General features: G+C 40.6%; 1 protein-coding gene across 2 annotated transcripts; it reads right to left on the bottom strand.

Moving 5' to 3' along the window:
• Window positions 1–1909: 1909 nt before the first annotated feature.
• Window positions 1910–18338, bottom strand: MANSC1 (MANSC domain containing 1). Of its 2 annotated transcripts, none has more exons than XM_019744802.3 (4): window positions 17836–18338; window positions 13531–13853; window positions 9252–9392; window positions 1910–3331 (listed from the first exon to the last, which is right to left on the bottom strand). In XM_019744802.3, exons 2-4 carry the CDS (start codon window positions 13751–13753, stop codon window positions 2397–2399), a joined length of 1299 nt encoding a protein of 432 aa, XP_019600361.3. In that variant the 5' UTR covers window positions 13754–13853; window positions 17836–18338; the 3' UTR covers window positions 1910–2396. The 2 variants fall into 2 exon arrangements, with proteins under 2 accessions (XP_019600361.3, XP_019600359.3); XM_019744800.3 differs by lacking the exon at window positions 17836–18338 and adding an exon at window positions 17076–17435.
• Between the last annotated feature and the right edge of the window lie 1194 nt (window positions 18339–19532).

A 19532-nucleotide genomic window follows, 5' to 3' on the forward strand; every position in this document is an offset into this window, starting at 1 on the left:
GTGAGTATCTTGGTGAAATATGGAGAGAAGATATTTTTGCGCACAGGGAACCACAGTAGTCTTCTCACTTGTTCTGGCTGTCACCTTCCCTTCCCACAGACCAAAGGAGGGGGCCCATAATTCAGAGCACCTTGTCTAAAAGGTTGGCTAGGCTAGTCGCTGTTAAAGTTATTTAAACAAAAGCAAACGCAGGCTTCCCCCTTCCCCCCCCAGCCCCACCCCCCAATGTCCCTCGCAGCAGTCTCACCCGTGACAGGGTAATAAGCAAAAAGGGCAGTGTGAGAAGAGCTACTCTTCTCCTTAGAAGCAGGTCTTAAATCCAATGGTTCCCTACAATCTACATCTGTCCCCATAGTCACGGCCAGATTTGGGGCCCACACCATCTCTCATCGGGACTACTGCTACGGCCTGTGGTCTGGGCTCTCCATCAAGTTCTCCATCACAGAAAGACTGCATGCAGCAAGGTGGGCAGAGGGAGAGCTACAAGAGAACCAGGAGAAAGCTTTTATAAACATCCACAGGAAGCTTTATTTCTGCGAACCAATTCTTTTAACAAAGAGGGGAGAAATTTTAAAGTTCTGAGGCACTTAGTTACTAATCTAATTCTAGTCTACATGTAGCTTGTCAATAAATACTTGTTCAATTAATTCTTTCAAGGTTTTATTTATTCAACCTACTTAAAGCTTATGTAAACCCCTTGGAGATTTGTGTCACGCTATTACATTGGAAAAAGATGTGAAAAGTAATCTTCTCAATCGACCAGCTTCCTCTTAATGAACTTTACGAGCTTATTATATACCAGACGGAATAGGGAGAGGTTCCAGGAGAGGAGATGGGGAAAGAAGAGGTGAGGAAGAAAGAGAAGAAAAGCCTGTTTCTATCATTTCCTACATTGGTCTTCCTTGTTGTACTTAACCAGCTACTGCCCTCTAGCGCTCACTGCATAACGTTCTCACCTGAATTCCATTTGATCACCAGGAACGGACCACACCTCTTGTTTTGCAGATAAGCAACTGAAGTGCAGACAAGTGAGGTGTCAGACTGACCCAGGTGGCCTCCTGGATGCTCAGTGACCCACTATAACTTGCCTGGCACACTCTGAATATGAAAAGCATTTCTGAGATCTTTCAATAACTAATCAGTAAGTTACAGCAGACTCATTTAATAATAATTTTAAGTGCTATCTATTATTACCAATGTTATTCTAAATAAAGCCAAAACTGACTGTTGGTCAAGTTGAGCTAAGGATTTATAAATATTATTACATTTTAAACTTAGTAAAGTTTAGAAAACGCCTTGTCATGCGGGGTCTCTGGTCCCGCTCCCCACATAAGAACACAGGATATATAGAGGCCAAAAAGGAACACCCACGGAGCCTCAGATAGGGGGTTCACACCACTATAGTCTCGCTGGTGGTTGGTTGGAGACACAGGAAGCAGGCTCCGCATGATGCGCAATCCACCGCCCACTTCTCTGCTGACCAACCAACCAACCCACGTAGCCATGGCAGTTATATTAGTAGCTAATGGTTAACCTGTAACAGCTGATGGCCAACTAGTCACAGCTGATGGCCATCTACTACCTGAGCCACCACCTTACCATATGAGGCCGAGAGCCTGGAAACTGCTCTCTGGGACTCTGTCCCCACACACCTACATTATTATTTTTTTAAAGTTAACTAGAACAAATCCAAAGTATACTTGGCCATTATCAGAACTGACTTGTCACTGTCTCCATGTAGGCTAATTCTAATAATTTAGAATTCTCCTAAAGGACCTCTTTGCTCATTGACGGGAAGGTCGGGGGCGGGGGGTGGGGGCTTGTCATTTTAACTTAGGAAACATATTTTCATCATTTAATCATTTTACTGGTGGGAATAAATTGAAAGTTATCCAGCTAGACGTATGACTTACAAGAACATTACTAACAAAAGATTTATTCAAATATTTAATTGGAAGGAAATACATCTGGAATAAGTTTTATTGGAATTCACATAAAAAGGAAAGTAAATCCATTAGAATTAATATCATAAATAGTTGACTTTATTTGGAACTAGACATACTAACAAATTGGAGCCTAGAAGTCCTAACCATTTTTTTTTTTTTTTTTTTTTTGCAAAAAGCCAGTCATTTTCCAATTTATATGGCAATTACACTTTGTTACTTTAGGTAGAGCTTCATTTTCAGCTAACATTTTCGAGACAGATCACTCAAATTACCTAATTTGTTTGTTTCCTTGCCCCCCTTTTCTTCAAGGCAAAAGAAACAAGAAAGTAGTAAGGGCCATTTGCCTGTCTTCCAAATAATTCACCACTCTTAAGACCAGCGAATCAGCAGCCACTCACTATGTTTGGGCTACTAGTAACTACATGAATTAAGAGACATCTAGTTTCATCCTTAGATGTCCACATAGATCCCATTGATCAAATAATCCAGTCTCGAGTAACGTTTCCTGCGCAGGGATTCTGAGAGCATTCTACCCAAGAGGACAAGCCCTATGGCGAGGAACAGAACCCCGAAGAGCAGGGTGCCGATGAGGAGCCACTTTTCAAACGGAAGGCTGTGTTGAGTCTCTGGAAGACTGTGCTGGGAGGGGCCGTCTGGACTGGCATTCTCGTTGTCCTGGGAAGCAGTCTTATTCGTAGCAGAAGAATCCACATTTGGCCAAAGGGCTGTCGCCGCGTTATGGGCACCTTCTGTGTTCAAAGTTGGGTTGGAAGTTTTTCTCAAATGAGCCGTTTCTGGTGGGCCGTTCAGGTCTGTAGCTGCCTGAAAGATGGTAGTTGGAACTGCTGTTGTCGTCATGCTGGCTTGGGGTGTTACCACCACATGTGTCAAAATTCTAGAAATGACTGTTGGAGGCTGAGAAGGGACTGTCATCGCAGGCCGCGCTGTGGTGGCCACCTGTGGTTGAGAAGTCATAAACGGGATGGCTGGAGCATTGGTGGGGACGAGAAATGTGGGCTCTGGAGTGGCAGGGGTGGTATGTAGAGAAGTGGCAGTAACTGTGGTATGGAATGTGGTCACATTTTCGGGGGGCAGATGAGCTGTTTTTCGTTCTGCAGAAAACTGTGAACTCTGAGAGTGGTCTTTTTCTTTATAAACAGGGAACCGTGTACTCTCTGGATCAATCTTGAATAGTTTCTCCAAGTGATGTGAGGATCCAAAGTTCTGAGAAAATGTATCTGTCCATGAGCTATCAGGGTGCTTTGAATAACCTGTCAGACGAGGGGGTATGGGAGTGACTGTTTGTGAAGACTGGCCATGGAAGAGAGAATCTTCTTTAGCTAACTCTTGGGTTTGCAAATTAGGTTCAGCCAATGATGGAAAATCTGAAAATACAATAAAATAAAATAAAATAAAAGGGAGACTTAAATATAAAAGATAGGTTAAGAAAAGACAAACATACTAGCTTGTTCAGTAAGTCCGCACACTGCTGATACTTGACATTGCATCGAAACGTTTACAAAAAGGAAAAATACAAGTTGCTAAATCAGAACCTGATGACTCTGCCTCTCCACCAGATGCTGTGGTTTATTTCCAGAGTGATGGGACAGGAGCTGAGAAATGTGTGGAGGAGAATCAGGCAAATTAAGGAAGAGGTGGGAGGAGCAGGGACACTAAGAGGAAGGAGCTCAGCATTCGCAGCCAGAGGTTGAGGAAGAGGGACCCACTGAAGGGGCCAAGGCCAGGGAAGAGAGCTGGGCCAGGGTGATGCGGCAGGAACAGGACTGGGAGAGGGAATACCGTGTGAGGCCGGAGCTCCTGCAGGCTGTGCCATCTGGGATGTGATGACAACTGGGCAGCAAGCAATCCCTACGAGAGATTAACAGGGGGCAGGAGGCCGGTGAGAAAGGGATGTGGAGGCCATGGGACAATGAGGAGAGGAGCCAGAACCCAGGTGATTGGCTTTAACAAGGAGGAAAGAAGAGGCCAGGAGGGTCTGGTCTTCTCCCACGTCACTGAAGCCAAGGCAGCAGCAGAAGGCTGATGCCATTTTTCAATTAAAAAAAAAAAAGTTTCAGTGCCACAGTCCCGGGAGGGAGGCAACTTGGGAGATTTAACTTTGACTCTCAAAGATTAACATTTTAGAGCCAATGTCTTAGGTTCTAAGGACGATGGAACCAATATTTGAAATCATGATGACCACACTGCTGACATGAAGAGCAGACATCCCGCAGTCCTGACTCCTGCTGAGGAGGAACCAGCCTCCTCTCCTCCCCGGGCACGACAACGTTTAGAATTTTGCTCTGAGTCACACACACCATTTATCGCAGCTCAAACTGTAAAGGTTTGTTAAAGCAATCAGGGGCGGGGAATGATTGAACTACTGTACTACTTTACGACTTTACATTTCACTTAGATGAGAAGCACAGAAAATACAAGGAAAGAAGCAAAAGCATTTCCTAGCATTTACTGATTAACTTTCCTCTGTTCTCTTTCCCCTTTTCTTCAACTCTCCTCAATGCCAGTTCCTAAACGAGATCTCACTCTCCTCTCTCCTAACAGATCCAGAGGCAACTTCAGATTTGTAATATCTTTGACTACTCTGTAAGCTTCACACCTCTAAGAGGTCCTGTAGAAATGTTACTTACTAATCCATCTAAGACAGGGATCCACAAACTATGGTCGAAGGGCCGAATTTGGCCTGCCACCTGCCTTTGTATGGCCTATGTGATGAGAACAGTTTCTACATTTCTAAGTGGTTAAAACGAATAAAAAATAACATTTTCTGACACATGAAAATTACATGAAATTCAAATTTCAGTGTCCATAAAATTTTATTGGCACACAAACATGCTCATCACTGCTTGGGTCTACAAGGACAGAGGTAAAAGTACTACAGATGGTGTATGACCCACAAAACCCAAAAATACTGGCCTGAAGAGCCTGAGATACTTATTATTTGGCCCTTGACTGAGAAAGTTTGCAGACACCTGCTTCAGGATGTAGTACTGTGCTCTAAAATAGAATTTAGATGTCTGAACTTCCTCTTTCCTCCAATGATACGCAACAGTTTCTGCTGCAGGTGATATCGCATTCATGGACACAACATGCACATGAGATAAACTGCATCTTTATTTTTAGGTAAGATCAGATTCTTTTTTTTTTTTTTTTAAAGAGCAGGACACAGCATATTTCACTTTAAAGTTAAAAAAAGACAATTTAAGTAAATGCTCTGTGATGTGTGTGAACTCAGAACTTAAATAAGGCCATCGACAAGAATGACCAAAACAGCTGTTTTCTTTCTCAAGAATGCAAGCTCATAAATAAAGCAAAGAAAGGGCTAGTCCCATTTCCTGATAAGATTCATCCACTGGCAAAGATCCTAGAACCACACAGGGATCCTGCACACCTGTTCCACTGACCTCACCCACTGATGTTTGCCATTGGGGCGTGGTATTTTCTCTCAGTCACGCAGACACGAGCCACAGAGGTTGCTGGGAAACAGCCCTGTGCCCTCAACCCCTTTTTTGAGTTTCATGGCAAATGACTTCACTGTGTGAAAAACTTAGGGACTGACTATTACTTGGAAACCAGCTGAGCAAGCAGACTCCCAATTTATTCTACTTTGGAATTCCCCTATTGTAGTCCTTGGTAGAAAGGATATCCCACAAGCTGAAAATTTTTTTTTTAATAATTCCAAGCAGCAATGGTTTTATAGAATGAACAGACTATACTGTCATCCTTCAAACTTTCAGCCTGTAAATATCAGTCAATCAGTTATAGGAAATACAGAGTTCATTTGGAAACACACCCCCACACATACTTATTTAACTTCACTCCAAACAGGAGGCACATAATTTACTTTTATGGGGTAATCTCAATCCATCAACCTGGGCAGATTCATAAACAGAATTACACACACAACTTGTAAACATCCCATAGATATAAACAATCCGCTGCACACTATATCCCGGGTTGTTGCCGCTTTGCACCTAGCTATCAACCTGCTCTGGGCTGATGACACCCCCTGGTGGCTGCCAGAAGAACTGTTGGATTCTAATTCCACTTCATTACCTTTCACTCGTCCTTAAAAGGTTTATGCACACGCCAAGTTTCCTTTCCTCTCATTTCCGTTGGAAAGAATCTGCATACTTTCTTTGTTATACATGCATTACAAAAGCAACAATATTACAGAAATATTAAGAAAATTATAAAACAAATTCAACTATAATTTCTATCATGTCCAGCAACTATTAACACATCTGTATACCTTCAAGTTTAAAATATTTGTTTCATGTAATTGAAAAACAGCTGGATGTTTTTCACCAGAAATTTAGGTGAATTTGTTTATTTCTACACCTCAAACTTATTTTTTAATATCTGCATCGTATTCCCTGAAGTGGATCCACCATATTTTACACCCAACCAGGCCCTAGCAATTGGACATTTACAAGTATGCTGAGTCTAGTTGTTCACTTTTTAAACTAAGAAGACAATAAACAGCTTCAGACCAATCGTTTTAGTGTAGATTTTATGGAAGAATTGCTCTATTAAAATCATCCATAATTTCTTTAATATTATACTTTACTTGTGAAATAGACGACAGACACAGGGAATAGACAATGATAGTAGAAGGAAGGACAGAATAAAGAACGGGTAGTTTGAAGGGATAACAGAAGTGGAATGTGATGGTTCAACGTCCACGTGATGGGAGCTCCTGAAGGAGGAAAACAAAGGTCCCAATCGGTGTCTTGAGCCCTGACCTCTTTGGAAACTCAGACTGGCATATCCAGCTCCTGCTGGACACACGCTCAGGGGTCTAACAGGCTCTGCAATATTCCAGGTGATCAAAGGAGAACAGCAAAAAGCTATAGCCACACCACAATGCAAGGCCCCAGTGTTTTTAGCCAAGATTATATACATTCAGGCAGGAGAAGTGAAGGAGACACAGAGATCACGGGCAGCCACCCTGGCCACTAAAGCCTCAAAAGGGGAGGAGAAGGGCAAGACACTGTCCATGCAGGGTAAGGTTTTGAGTGTTTTGAGAAGCCTAATTTGTCCTCTGGGATAGTCTTTTAAAACGTGTGGTAGAATATATATACAATTTACCACTTTACCCCTTTTTAAGTGTACAGTTCACTGGCACTGAATATACTCTCAATTGTGTGCAACCATCATCATCCTCCACCTCCAGAACTTTTTTCACCTTGCAAAACTGAAACCTTATGTGCCAGTCTTTTTACACTGAGGCTCACGTCACTATTTAGGAAGAATTTACACAAATAATCTGTTTAAGGGAATGTTTGATACATCGGGTTTTCCTGGTTGATGAACAAAACTCAGACTCACCCAGGGGACAAAGCGAGTCAGTGCCCAGGTATGGGGCGGTATCATTCCCCAAAGCACCTCACGGATGGCGCGATCCAGTTAAGAGAGAACCGTTGACGGCACACCCATTCCCACCTAAAAGCCACTTCTCAAATCTTTGTAGGCTCAGTAGACGGTGCCACCATCCATCCAGATGCTCAAGCCAAAAACTAGGACTCAGTTTCAGTGCTTCTCTTTTCCTTGCGCGTGACATCCATGCCAGCAGCAAGTCCTGTCAACTGTACCTCAGAAACAGCCCGTATGTTTCCTTCTCTCCATCTCCTCTTCCATCGCCCTGCCCCACCATGCCATGGCCTTTCATGTGGATCTCTCCCACCTCCTACCCAGTCTTACCACATCCCCTCTCGCTGCTCTGTTACTGTCCACTCCAATAGAGCGGTCACAGTGAGCTTTGAGACATCACCTTTAAAATACTACGTTACATGCCTGCTTGAAACGTCCAACAGCTTCCCATTACCCACCTAAAATAAAAATGTCCTACCCTACCCTGGCTTACAAAATTTTCTGTGATCCCCCTATCCTTCTCACTTCTGGCATATCGCTCTTTATGTCCATCGTTCACTATAAGGCAGCCAGCGGGGACTGCAGTGTTGGAACACTCCGAAACCATTCTGCCTCCAGGTAGTGGAACAAGCTATTTCCTCTGCCTGGAAGGTCTTCCCACGATCGTCTCACCTCTGGCTCTTGACTGCTCAGATCTCAGTGTAGGAGTTACTTTTTCACGGATGCTTCCTCTGATCACCTCATCTAGAGGGTCCACTCCGGGATGACACTGCCTTAGCCCAATTATCTGCATAGCACTTGTGACTTTGTTTTTCTTGATTATTTACTTATTTATTATGGTTATTGTCTCTCGCCCCTAAAACATATGTTTCAGAAGTGAGAACCTCGCTTTTCATGTTTCATGTAGTATCTTCGCATTCCCCAGGATGTAAAGAGTGCTTGGCAGGCGGCCGGATGGCTCAGTTGGTTAAAGTGCGACCTCTGAACAACAGCGTTACTGGTTCGGTTCCCACATGGGCCAGTGAGCTGCGCCCTCCACAACTAGATTGAAGGACAACAATTTGGAGCTGATGGGCCCTGGAGAAACACACTGTTCCCCAATATTCCCTAATAAAATTTATTTTAAAAAAAGAGTGCTTGGCACATAGGAAATACTAAATAATATTTTTAGTTTATTGAATAAATGACCAAATAAAATAATATTAATAATCAAGGGTATAATGACAAAAACTTTCTAAAACTTAAATAAAAGGAAATTTGACACTTAAAGCATTTCATCCTGAAAAATTAACAAGTCAAAATCTCACCCAAGACATATCCAAATAATTATATAATTTTTCAGTTGTTTATTTTCTGTATTCTGAACAAATATGTAAGTTCCATGAGCATGGAAATTGTATTTCCAATGCCTTGAACAGAATTTGGCACACGGTAGATGCTCAATTAATATTTTTAATGAACTTCTCTCCAGGTCTAGACAATGAAATCCAGAATTTAGATTTCAGATAAAGTGACTATGCAATAATTCTAACCTAATGACAAACATACTAGAATTTTGTGTATTCACCTAAATCTTAACCCTTTCAAAACAGAACACCTGTATACTTATTCCAGTGTTGCTGACACTGTTGTAAAGAGGTATTTCAAAAGGTTTTCATGAAAGGTCTGTGCACCTTTTATATTATGAAGGTAAAAACAAAACAAAATACTATTGTTCAGGGGGTCTTCCACTGGAAAAAAAAGGTGTTTGGTTTAATAAGTTTAATTTTAAATCCTGAGATTGTTCTGATGTGCCTCTATATTTGTGAGCCCTTCTGGCAGTTCTACTTGGACTCTTTTGTAGAAAATCTTTCACATGAACCGCATCCTTAAATAATTGCAATCACAAAAGAAAAAGAACAATGTTCTTATTACCTCTGATTATCCTGTAACTCATAAGTCCCTTTGCTGGTTTCAGCGGACAGGCCTCCTCACTGGGACAGAAAAACAGGTAGCAGTTGGGTTGTCTAGTTGTTTTTCGAGTGTCGAAGATCATCAAGTTACATGCTTTGTCCCCTGCAACAAAAGGTTTCATGAGCATTATTTTGAAATGGGATTTTCTAAGAGTACGGCAAGCATGAAAAATTTCACTTATTCTGGTGTCCAACACATACACTTTTGGTCATTTTGTCACTTGCTTGCTGACTACTGAATCATTTCTTTTTCTTTAGTCACTTGAAGCCATGTTTAAAGACATACTGGATTTAAAAAGCTGAATTAAGGTAATTTTGGCAAATCCAATTTTTAATAGTACACTTAATTCTTTAGAAATAAGCCTTGCATGTACTAAAATATCTACCAAAATATACATAGAAATACTGATTTTACAATCTTTCCACAATTCACTGTTGAGTTGGGCCTTAAGAAATGTATCTAACCCTAATAATTGCATGCATCTCTTGCATCCTGAAGGCATCTCAGAAACCTATGAAGCCATGAGCCTGGCTTTCTTGGGTGGAGCCAGTAAATTCAGCATCATACATATATGCTTCCTTCCACAAAGAATCTCAGTAGTGTATGAAATACAAAGTCTATTTTTTATTTTTATCAGTACCATTCTTCTTTTGGTTCTTTCTTTACATTTCCCCTCTTCCTTATCACTTTTGTTTTATTTTCCTTCCTTCTTCACTTTTCACTCTTAACTTTCATTTCTGGCTTTTCTTTCTCTTCCTCTTACGTCCAATAGAAATTATTCTCTCCAAGCCTCATGGCCTAAAGTTGCCTTTGGCCTCATTTGGTGCAGTCTCACATCTTGGCTTGTGACCCTTGAGGGATCAGTATACCCTGGGTCAAGTTGAAGGTTAAGAGGCATATAGGCTAATTATTAAAAACGATGTTCTGACAACATGAATGGATCTTAAGAATATTATGCTAAGTGAAATAAGTCAGAAGGAAAAGGACAAGAACCATATGATATCACTCATTTGAGGGATATTTTTAAAAAAGCAACAAATGAACAAACAGAACAAACAAACAAACCCCCCAAAAACAAACTTATAGATACAGACAACAGAATGGTGGTTACCAAAGGGGGAAGGGGTCGGGGGGAGAACAACGAGGGTCAAATATATGGTGATGGAAGGAGATTAGACTTCGGGTGATAAGCACACAATACAGTATACAGATGTCATGTTATACATCTGAATGTCTTATAACCTGATATCTGTATAACCTATTATGTTCCATATCTGAAACTTATATAATGTTATTAACCAATGTTACCTGAATCAATTTAATTTTTTTAAAAACTGCGCAAGTACTTTCTCACCACACACACACACACACACACACACACACACACGATAACTTGTGTTAACTAACTTTATTGTGGTAATCATTTTGCAATATATACATGTTTCAAATCTTCATGTTTTATATCTTAAATGTATACGATGTTATGTGCCAAACATAACTCAATAAAGATGGGGAATAAAAACCACATGGCCTGCCAATTATCACTGCCACTTCTTCAAATTAGATAATGGTTAGCAAACAACCTTGACAGGACTTAGTTAGCTTCTGCAGGGGTTTTATCATGTCATCTCTCCACTAACCAGGTAACAAGAAAGGTACTATTCTAGCTTTTCCTTTCTCTGCACAGTGATAATTCTGCAATACCACTTTTGGGGGGCACTTAGGTAAAGGCAAGGGTCCATAGTCCCCCCAGTTGTACGCAAAATTTTGTGTCCTTTGTATTTATGAGTATTTTTCTAGAGTCCATGGTTATAAGCGAATTAAATTTTCAAAGTGCTTTTTGAACATAAACAGTTAAAAACCATTGCTCAATTAATGAGGACAAAGTGTGAGATCTGTTAACTGAGAACTACAATGACCTCTGCTTACATTAAAGCAGTAACAGTACTTTTACTTGCAGAATAAAGCAGCAAACCCTCATTTCTTACTAAATGCCCATCATAGAACGGAAGAGAAATGCATGGTTTCTTGTGTTGCCAGGAAATACCCACAGCATTCAGTCTTGTTTTCTCATGAAGTTTCTATTTCACATAAATATTGGTATCAACATTTAAAGAAAAATTAGAAATTTAAATGAAATTTCTGTAACTTCCATAAATCATTTCTAAAAAGAGTTTCTAAAAGCATGTTGATTGGTTTGAGACGACCACTAAAGGTTTCTTCCTCCTGAGAGTAAATATGTGGTGTCTTTTCCACACTAGCTCTCTAATTCTTTGACTTTCCAACACCAACTGGGTGTCCTACAATTCAATTCTGACGCTACCTGGAGTTAGCAGCAGGGTTAAGGGCTTAGCCCATTAAGGTTGCCCTCACTTTAGATGCCAGTCACAAGTATCAGGTCCCCTCAGGTCCCCGGGTTACTCACACTTCTGCCACCTTGGCTACAAATTCAGGTTCCCACAACTCCCCATACCCAATTCAATAACTGCTAGAACTACTTACAAAACTCAGGAAAATGCTACACTTACTATTGCAAGTTATTATAAAGGATACAAATGAACAGCTAGAAGAAGAGATACTTAGGGTGAAGTCCAGAAGGGGTTCCAAGTACAGGAGCCTCTGTTCCTATGGAGCTGGGGCGTGCCACCTTCTGGCACCTGGATGTGTTCACCAACTTGGAAGCTCCCAGAACCCACTGGTTTGGGGTTTTTAAATGGAGGTTTCAACATAGACATAACTGACCAAATCATTGGCCACTGGGGACAGAATTCAATCTCCAGCCCCTCTCTCCTCCCCAGAGGTAGGGGATGGAGTGGGGCTGAAAATTCCAACATTCTAATTAAGGCTTGGTTTTTCTAGCACCCATCCTGAAGCTATTTAGGGCCCCCACCAAGAATCCCTATTAGCATAAACTCAGGAATGATTGAAAGGGGTTCATTATGAATAACAAAATAAGCTCCTTTGCTGAAGAAATTCTAAGTGTTTTAGGAGTTCTGTGCCAGGAACCAGGGACAAAGACCAAATAGATATAGATACAGATACAGATACAGATACAGATACAGATACAGATACAGATACAGATATAGAAAGATAGAGAGATAGAGATAGAGATAGACATAGAGCTAGAGATAGATAGAGATGTAGATATAGATATAGATGATATAGATATAGATATAGATATTCCTTCCTTCTTTCCCTCCCTCCCTCCCTCCCTCCCTCCCTCCCTCCCTCCCTCCTTCCTTCCTTCCTTCCTTCCTTCCTTCCTATACCACAACGCTTACAGAAAGAATAGGAAGTAAGATCTAAGAGAAACATGATTTGGTTGGCTAATAAGTAAAGTAAGACTCACTAGTCCAGCATTCACTAGCTCTTCTAGGCTCTGATGGCAAAGTCTTGTCCATCTTATTGTTTAATGTCCAGCATGTAGCAAGGCATTAGGTGCTCAATAAATTTAGCTGTTTTTTTTTCCGTTTTTTTTTTCCCATTTAGGAAATTAAGACAGGGTCATAAACAACTGAAAAATAACCAATGTTTCACTTAGATACATACTTCTCTTTTCAGGTCATAGGTTTGGAGCCTGAAATATGCAAAGGCATGGTTTAAACCTGTGGGCCTTGGTTTCCTTCTGAGTCATAAGACTGAGTCAGACAAAATGACTTCCCATGCCCCTTAGAGTCCTAGAAGCTGCAATAAGTGGCCTGTGGCTCCTGACTCACCTTATTCCACCAGCTCCAGGGAAGGGAGACAAAATGGAAGTTTTGTACTTCCACTTAAAAACAATCAAATGCTGATTTTGCTATGGGATGAGTTAAGAATGTTTTGTCTCAATTCCCTTTCTCTGTTTAAATGTTCTTTGTAATATCACACTGTATTTGCAATGCTCCATGATGGTGGCAGCTAAGCATTTAAATAGGATTTTTATTTTCAATAGCTTGGATGCCTGTTAGAACATAACACTGGTGATTCTCAACCTTTTTTCTACCCAAACACCTGAGTGATACATACATACATACATACACACACACACACACACACAGACACACTCACACACACACTCATCAGTGACTTTGTCTCAGCTTAGGGGAGTGGGGGCACACTTGTGGAACATTCCGCCAGCGATTCTGTCACCCAACTTTCTATCCCATTGAGAATCATTAGTAAAAACTATTCAGCCACATCAACCAATTACTTATGTCACAAAACACATAGAATAAGGGGTTGCCAAGGGGCTATTACTTACCTGATATGTTTTTTGTTGAACAGCAAGAATTAATGCAGTCTGTTTGAGTTAATGTATGAATGGGCTCATTGCCTCTGATTCCCTTAGAAAGAGATGACTGGATGTCAATGACAACATCTTCTAGACTCTGGGTGGGACAATCCTGACTGGTGGATAGTCTTACTGTCAGGAAACAAACGATTACAAAAGTGTAGGTCAAGCTCCGTTCTTCCCTGAAGAACATTTTAAACTCCAGTGCAGTTTTAGTCTTCAAGATCAAGGATAACCCTCCTCTGGTCTTCGTTTGCTTCTTTAGAAGATTGCGCAGATGATGGAATTTCTCTCTAGAAAATAGAAAATCGTTAATGAATTTTGTTTCTTTCCACAAATCTCGGGAGGATACATTTCATTTCCTTCAAGTCGATGTAAATGATTCACAATCTATAGAAGGAGAGAAATACACAACTATTTTTTATTCATTTCACTTTTAATAGACTAGAGATAACCTTTCATTAAAAACTTGGCAAAGAACTAATATGCACAAACAGGTATACTACTTTATCAATGCTTAAAAGCTGACGTGTCCATGAAGAAAGACATATAAACAGTAGGCCTGTCTCTGAGTTTTAGACTCCTTCCTCTTCTTGCCTCTCCTAACCAGAAGGGGTGAGGCCAAAAAAATCTCTAGTCACTGATGAAACAGCGATAATAGGTTTGGGCATATTTCCTTTCTCAGTCGTAACAATTAGCATTTTTAAATCACCTACTGGGTGGTAGGCAGTGTGCTAAGAAATGTACATATATTGTCCTATTTGATCCTTATACTAATGCTGCATAAAAGCTATTATTTTCCTTATTTTATATGTGAGGAAACTGAGGCAGATTCTCTAGTTGCTTCTTCACTTACGTATCAGACCAGAGGCAAGTAACCCTAATAATCTAATTCTAGGAATTAACCTGTCAACAGGGGGAATATTATGGCTTAGCTGAAGGAAAGCTTAGGGGCAGGGTTTTTTTTGACACTTCTAAAAACACAAAAGTCACACTATGTATAACGCCAACCCCATTGGTAAGCTGGTTCTTCTAGGAAAAATAAAAAAATAAATGTTAACCTGGCAAGGCAACACCAAAAAGCTATCCTCACCCCCTTACCCACTCACCTCCACATGTCCAGAATGAAAATGATTCACTGAATGATAGCCTAGAGCAGAATTACTACTTCTTAATTTTTTTTTTTAATGAACCATTTGGTAACCTGGTAAAGCTTAGGATCTCTTCTGAGAGACAGGTTTTAAAATTTATAAAATGAAACATATCGGATTACAAAGGAAGCCAGTTATACTGAAATATAATTATCAACGTAGTTTTTATTTATTTATTTTTTCAAAGTAGTTTTTAAAAGAAGCCTACAAAACGCTGATGAAAGAAATCAAAGAAGATCTAAATAAATGGAGAGATTTTCCATGTTCATCAATATTGTTAAGATGTCAGTTCTTCCCTACTTGATCCATGGATTCAATGCAATCCCAAGCAAAATCCCAGCAAGTTATTTTTTGGATTTAAACAAACTGATTTTACAGTTTACATGGAAATGCAAAAAGGCCCAGAATAGTCAACACAATACTGAAGAAGAACAAAGTTGGAGGAATGACACCACCCAACTTCAATACTTACTATATACAGCTACAGTAATCAAGACAGTGTGGTATTGGTGAAAAAATAGACAACTAGATCAGTAGAACAGAATAGAGAGCCCAGAAATAGACCCACACAAATACAGTCAACTGATCTTTGACAAAAGAGCAAAGGCAATTCAATGGGGAAAGGATAGTCTTCTCAAAAATGGTGCTGGAATAACTGGAGACCCACATGCAAAAAAATAAATCTAGTCACAGACCTTCCTTCCTTCACAAAAATGAACACAAAACGGATCATAAACCTAAGTGTAAAATGCAAAATTATACTCCTAGAGTATAACTTAGGAGAATTCATAGAGATATTCTCCTAAGTTATACTCTAGGAGTTCAACTCTAGTTATATTCTAGTCAAACTCTAGGAGTTCAACTTAGAGTAAAATTATACTCCTAGAGTATAATTTAGGAGAACATCTCTATGAACTTAGATTAGGCAGTATGTTATTTAGACACAATGCCAAAAGCACAGTCCATGAAAGAAAAAAAATGATAGCTTGGATTTCACTAAAATTGAAAACTTATCTGTGCAAGACACTGTTAAGAGAACAAAAAAGAGAAGCCACGGATAGGAGAAAATATTTGCAGAACACATATCTGATAAAGGACTGGTAGCCAAAATATACAAAGAGCTCTTAATGCTTAACAGTAAGAAAATAACCCAATTAAAAATGGGCAAAAGATTTGAAATACACTTCACCAAAGAAGATATAGAGATGACAAATAAGCACATAAAAGGCACTCAACATTGTCATTAGGGATTTGCAAATTAAAACAAGATACCACCACTCACCTGTTAGAACAGCTAAAATCCAAAAAACCCAACAATACCAAATCCTGATAAAAACCTGCATACAAATGTTTATAGTAACTTTATTCATAATTGCCCAAACTGCAAGCAACCAATATGTCCCTCAATAGATGGATGGATAAACAAAATGTGGTACATCCATACAAAGGAATAACATTCAGCAATAAAAGAAAATGAACTATCAAGTCACAAAAAGACAGAGAAATCTTAATTGCATATTGCTAAGTGAAAGAAGACAGTCTAAAAGGTATAATTCTAACTACGTATATGACATTCTGGAAAAGGCAAACCTACATTGATAGTAAAAAATCAGTGGAACACAGGAGATTTTTAGGGCAGTGAAACTTCTGATACTCTAATGGTGGGTACATGTCATTATGTTTGTCAAAACCCATAGAACATACAACACAAAGAGTGAACTCTAATGTAAACTGATGGACTTTAGCTAGTAAAAAAAACAACAAAATAGTTTAACTCCCCCCAAAAAACAACCAGTAAATGGTAGTAGAGCACAAGTCTAATAGCTACCTTGCTAACTGTTAGTCCAACTTTTGAAACAATAAAATAATAAGTAACATTTATCATTTTTATTTCTCCCATGCCAGTCTCTATACTAAGCACTTTACATATATGTCATTTAATCCTTATAAAAATCCTAATGAGATAGATTCCATTTTTATCCCCATTTTCACTTAAAATAAAAACAACTGTTATATGTGCTTATTAACTTATTAAACAAGTGGTGCATTTAATAACTGCCATAATTTTGAAGTACTGTTGAATGTAAATGATATTTTGAGATATGTACAATACGTAATTTGATATGAAAATATCTGTGATTTCTACTGGTGGCAAAACAGTTTTCTCTACTACTAGGATGGCTTTTGCCTGTATGCCTCTGAAAGGAAATGCTACATTTCAGTTAGAGATTAGTAAAATGTCTCCCCAGGTCAAGAATCCTGGCACAAGTTACCTTTCCATGCTGCCACATTTTGCAAGTCTTTTTTCTAGCCCTAAGTAAATCAAAACAGGAACAAAAGAGAAAAACCAGGCCAATACTTTACTTTGAATGGATTCTGACAGAATCACTCCTGAAGCTCACGGAAAGAAATCTGAATTGGCACGACGATGGAGTCGGAGCTGTTTTCAGTAAGCAGCATCTGGATCGTGCCTGAACGGCGAGAGTTTATCTTATTAAAGATCCTCAGCAATTATTAGGTAAATTAATTTTTTTCGAATCCATTATTATTTAGGCCTGAAAGGTTCAAATCAAGTTGAATCCTGTTGAAAGATCGAGGGAAAAGGGTACAGGTGAGAGGGAGAGGAAGCACCTGAGCTTTAACGTCTGCTGACTATATAGTTAAACGTATGTGTACTTAACTCTGTCAAATATTGGAAATCATTTTACTCAGAGCATACATAACCTGACCTATTATATCAAGAGGTTTATAACCACACACACGTACCCTACAGAGTATTAGACAATTAGCAGGTTCAATAATGTATAGAGGAGACAAATCACACACACAATATGGGAAATTTTCCCTTCCTTTGAAGAAATGTATGTCGCTCACTAAACTATTCGTCTGCCTGTCCTGATGACGACGCGGAGCCAGTGCCATGTATGACAGGTGCCCCTGGCCGGCCTGGAGAGCCCCTCTGGGATACCGCAGCGCCCACAGATCCGGGTCAGCTCTCCTTCGCCCCAGCCTGGTCCTTCGCGAGCTCCGGGGTGGGTGGAGGAGCAAGGAGGGGCGCTGCTCTCTCTGCAGGCGGAGGCGCTGCCGGCGGCGGGTGCGGAGGGGAGGGTGGGGACGCCTTTACCTGGCGGCTAGAAGACCCTGGGACCCCTGGGGTCCACCCCGTGCGAGGACAGCTCCGATGCGCTCGCCGGGAAGCAGCGGCGACTCTGTGCGAGGATCTTGGCGAGTCAGGCAGGGGATGCTCCGCAGGGACCTCCGTGCCTGGCGGGTTTGTGGTTCGCAAGTTCCTGCTTCCGTTGCAGCCACCGAAAGTTTGCCGGGGGGAAGGGCACATTCCTGGCCTACAACCCGGAGCTGCTTCCCAGCAACAGCGAGTGCGGTCCTCTGGGCACCGGCGACAGACGCGAGCCCCTCCTGTCGATGGCTCCAGCGCCCAGCAGCGGCGCTGAGCCCAGGCGAGAGCTTGCGTCCCCTGCGGTCCCGGCTCCACTGAACCCCGCGCGCACCGGAAGGCTAAGGGCACGGCGAGGGGGTTGTGGGCGCGACCCTCGTGGTTGCCTGAGAATCTGCAGCTGCGCCTTCTCGCTTCCCGGAGACAAGAGAACACGCAAATACGCAGGATGAAAGTCAAACAGTACAAGAATGGACATACAGTGGAAAGTCTGGTTCTCACCCCGTGTCCTAGCCACAGTTGCCCTGTCCACAGGCAGCCACTGAGCGCAGTTTCTCCACCTTCAAGGGTTTACAGTGCATTCTATCTGGGACATAGTTAGGAGAATCTATTTCGATAACTGGAGGCCTGGAGAGTCTTCAATTAGAGTTGGCAATTCTTGAGTTAAATATTATGTGCAAGTCAAGCCTCAGGGAAGACATTTGGGGTTCTGCAGGATTTATTGTTTACAGATATGGGTAATAATAAAAACAATGGTGTCTATTATAGTTATTAAAATTGTAACCCTAACGTTTAGCATAGTACCTGGTATGTAATAGGTACTCGGCAAATATTTAAAGTATATTTGTGGATTGAATGAGTGGAATAGAACTTATAAGGCACTGGTTGTACAAGTGTGTTTCTAAATCAATCCTAGCTCCCCTCCCCCATATGCTGTGTTTCCCGGAAAATAAGACCTAGCGGGACAATCAAGTCTAATGCGTCTTTTGCAGCAAAATTAATGTAAGACCCAGTCTTATTTTGCTTATTTACTATAAGACCGGGTCTTATAAAATATAATATAATATAATATAATATAATATAATATAATATAATATAATGTAATATAATACCGGGTCTTATATTAATTTTTGCTCCAAAAGATGCATTAGAGCTGATGGTCCGGCTAGGTCTTATTTTCGGGGAAACAGGGTATATGCAAACACAGACAACATTACTAAACCACTGACACTTCACTTGCCAAGTAGTCTAACCTTTGACAATGTCTCCATCTTGGTTGGTGTGAAAGAGCTTTCAAACCTAAAGCACTTTGCAATTGTAGATTGTTAGTCTAGTCCTGATAGAGCCAACTGCTGTATCCAACAGTTTTAACCAATAGCTACAGGAAGCACATGTTGACAAAGAATGCCCGGTCCATTGTGTGAAACTACCTCTTACTAGCTGTACACAGAGGATGACCTACTCCTGCATTACAATAATATTGGGAAAACTTGGTTTTAAAGAGTTCTCAAAGACAAGAGTTCCACAGTGATTTCCCATTGGAAAGATTTTCCAGACGCAATAAGGGACTGATGTACCAGTATATTTTATCTCTACAGATGATATACTTGAGGGTCCAGGGCAGAGAAACATCACATCACCTCCAG

Source organism: Rhinolophus sinicus, chromosome 1 (assembly GCF_057876585.1).
Source record: "Rhinolophus sinicus isolate RSI-liver-muscle chromosome 1, RSI-T2T, whole genome shotgun sequence".
Taxonomy (NCBI): domain Eukaryota; kingdom Metazoa; phylum Chordata; class Mammalia; order Chiroptera; family Rhinolophidae; genus Rhinolophus; species Rhinolophus sinicus.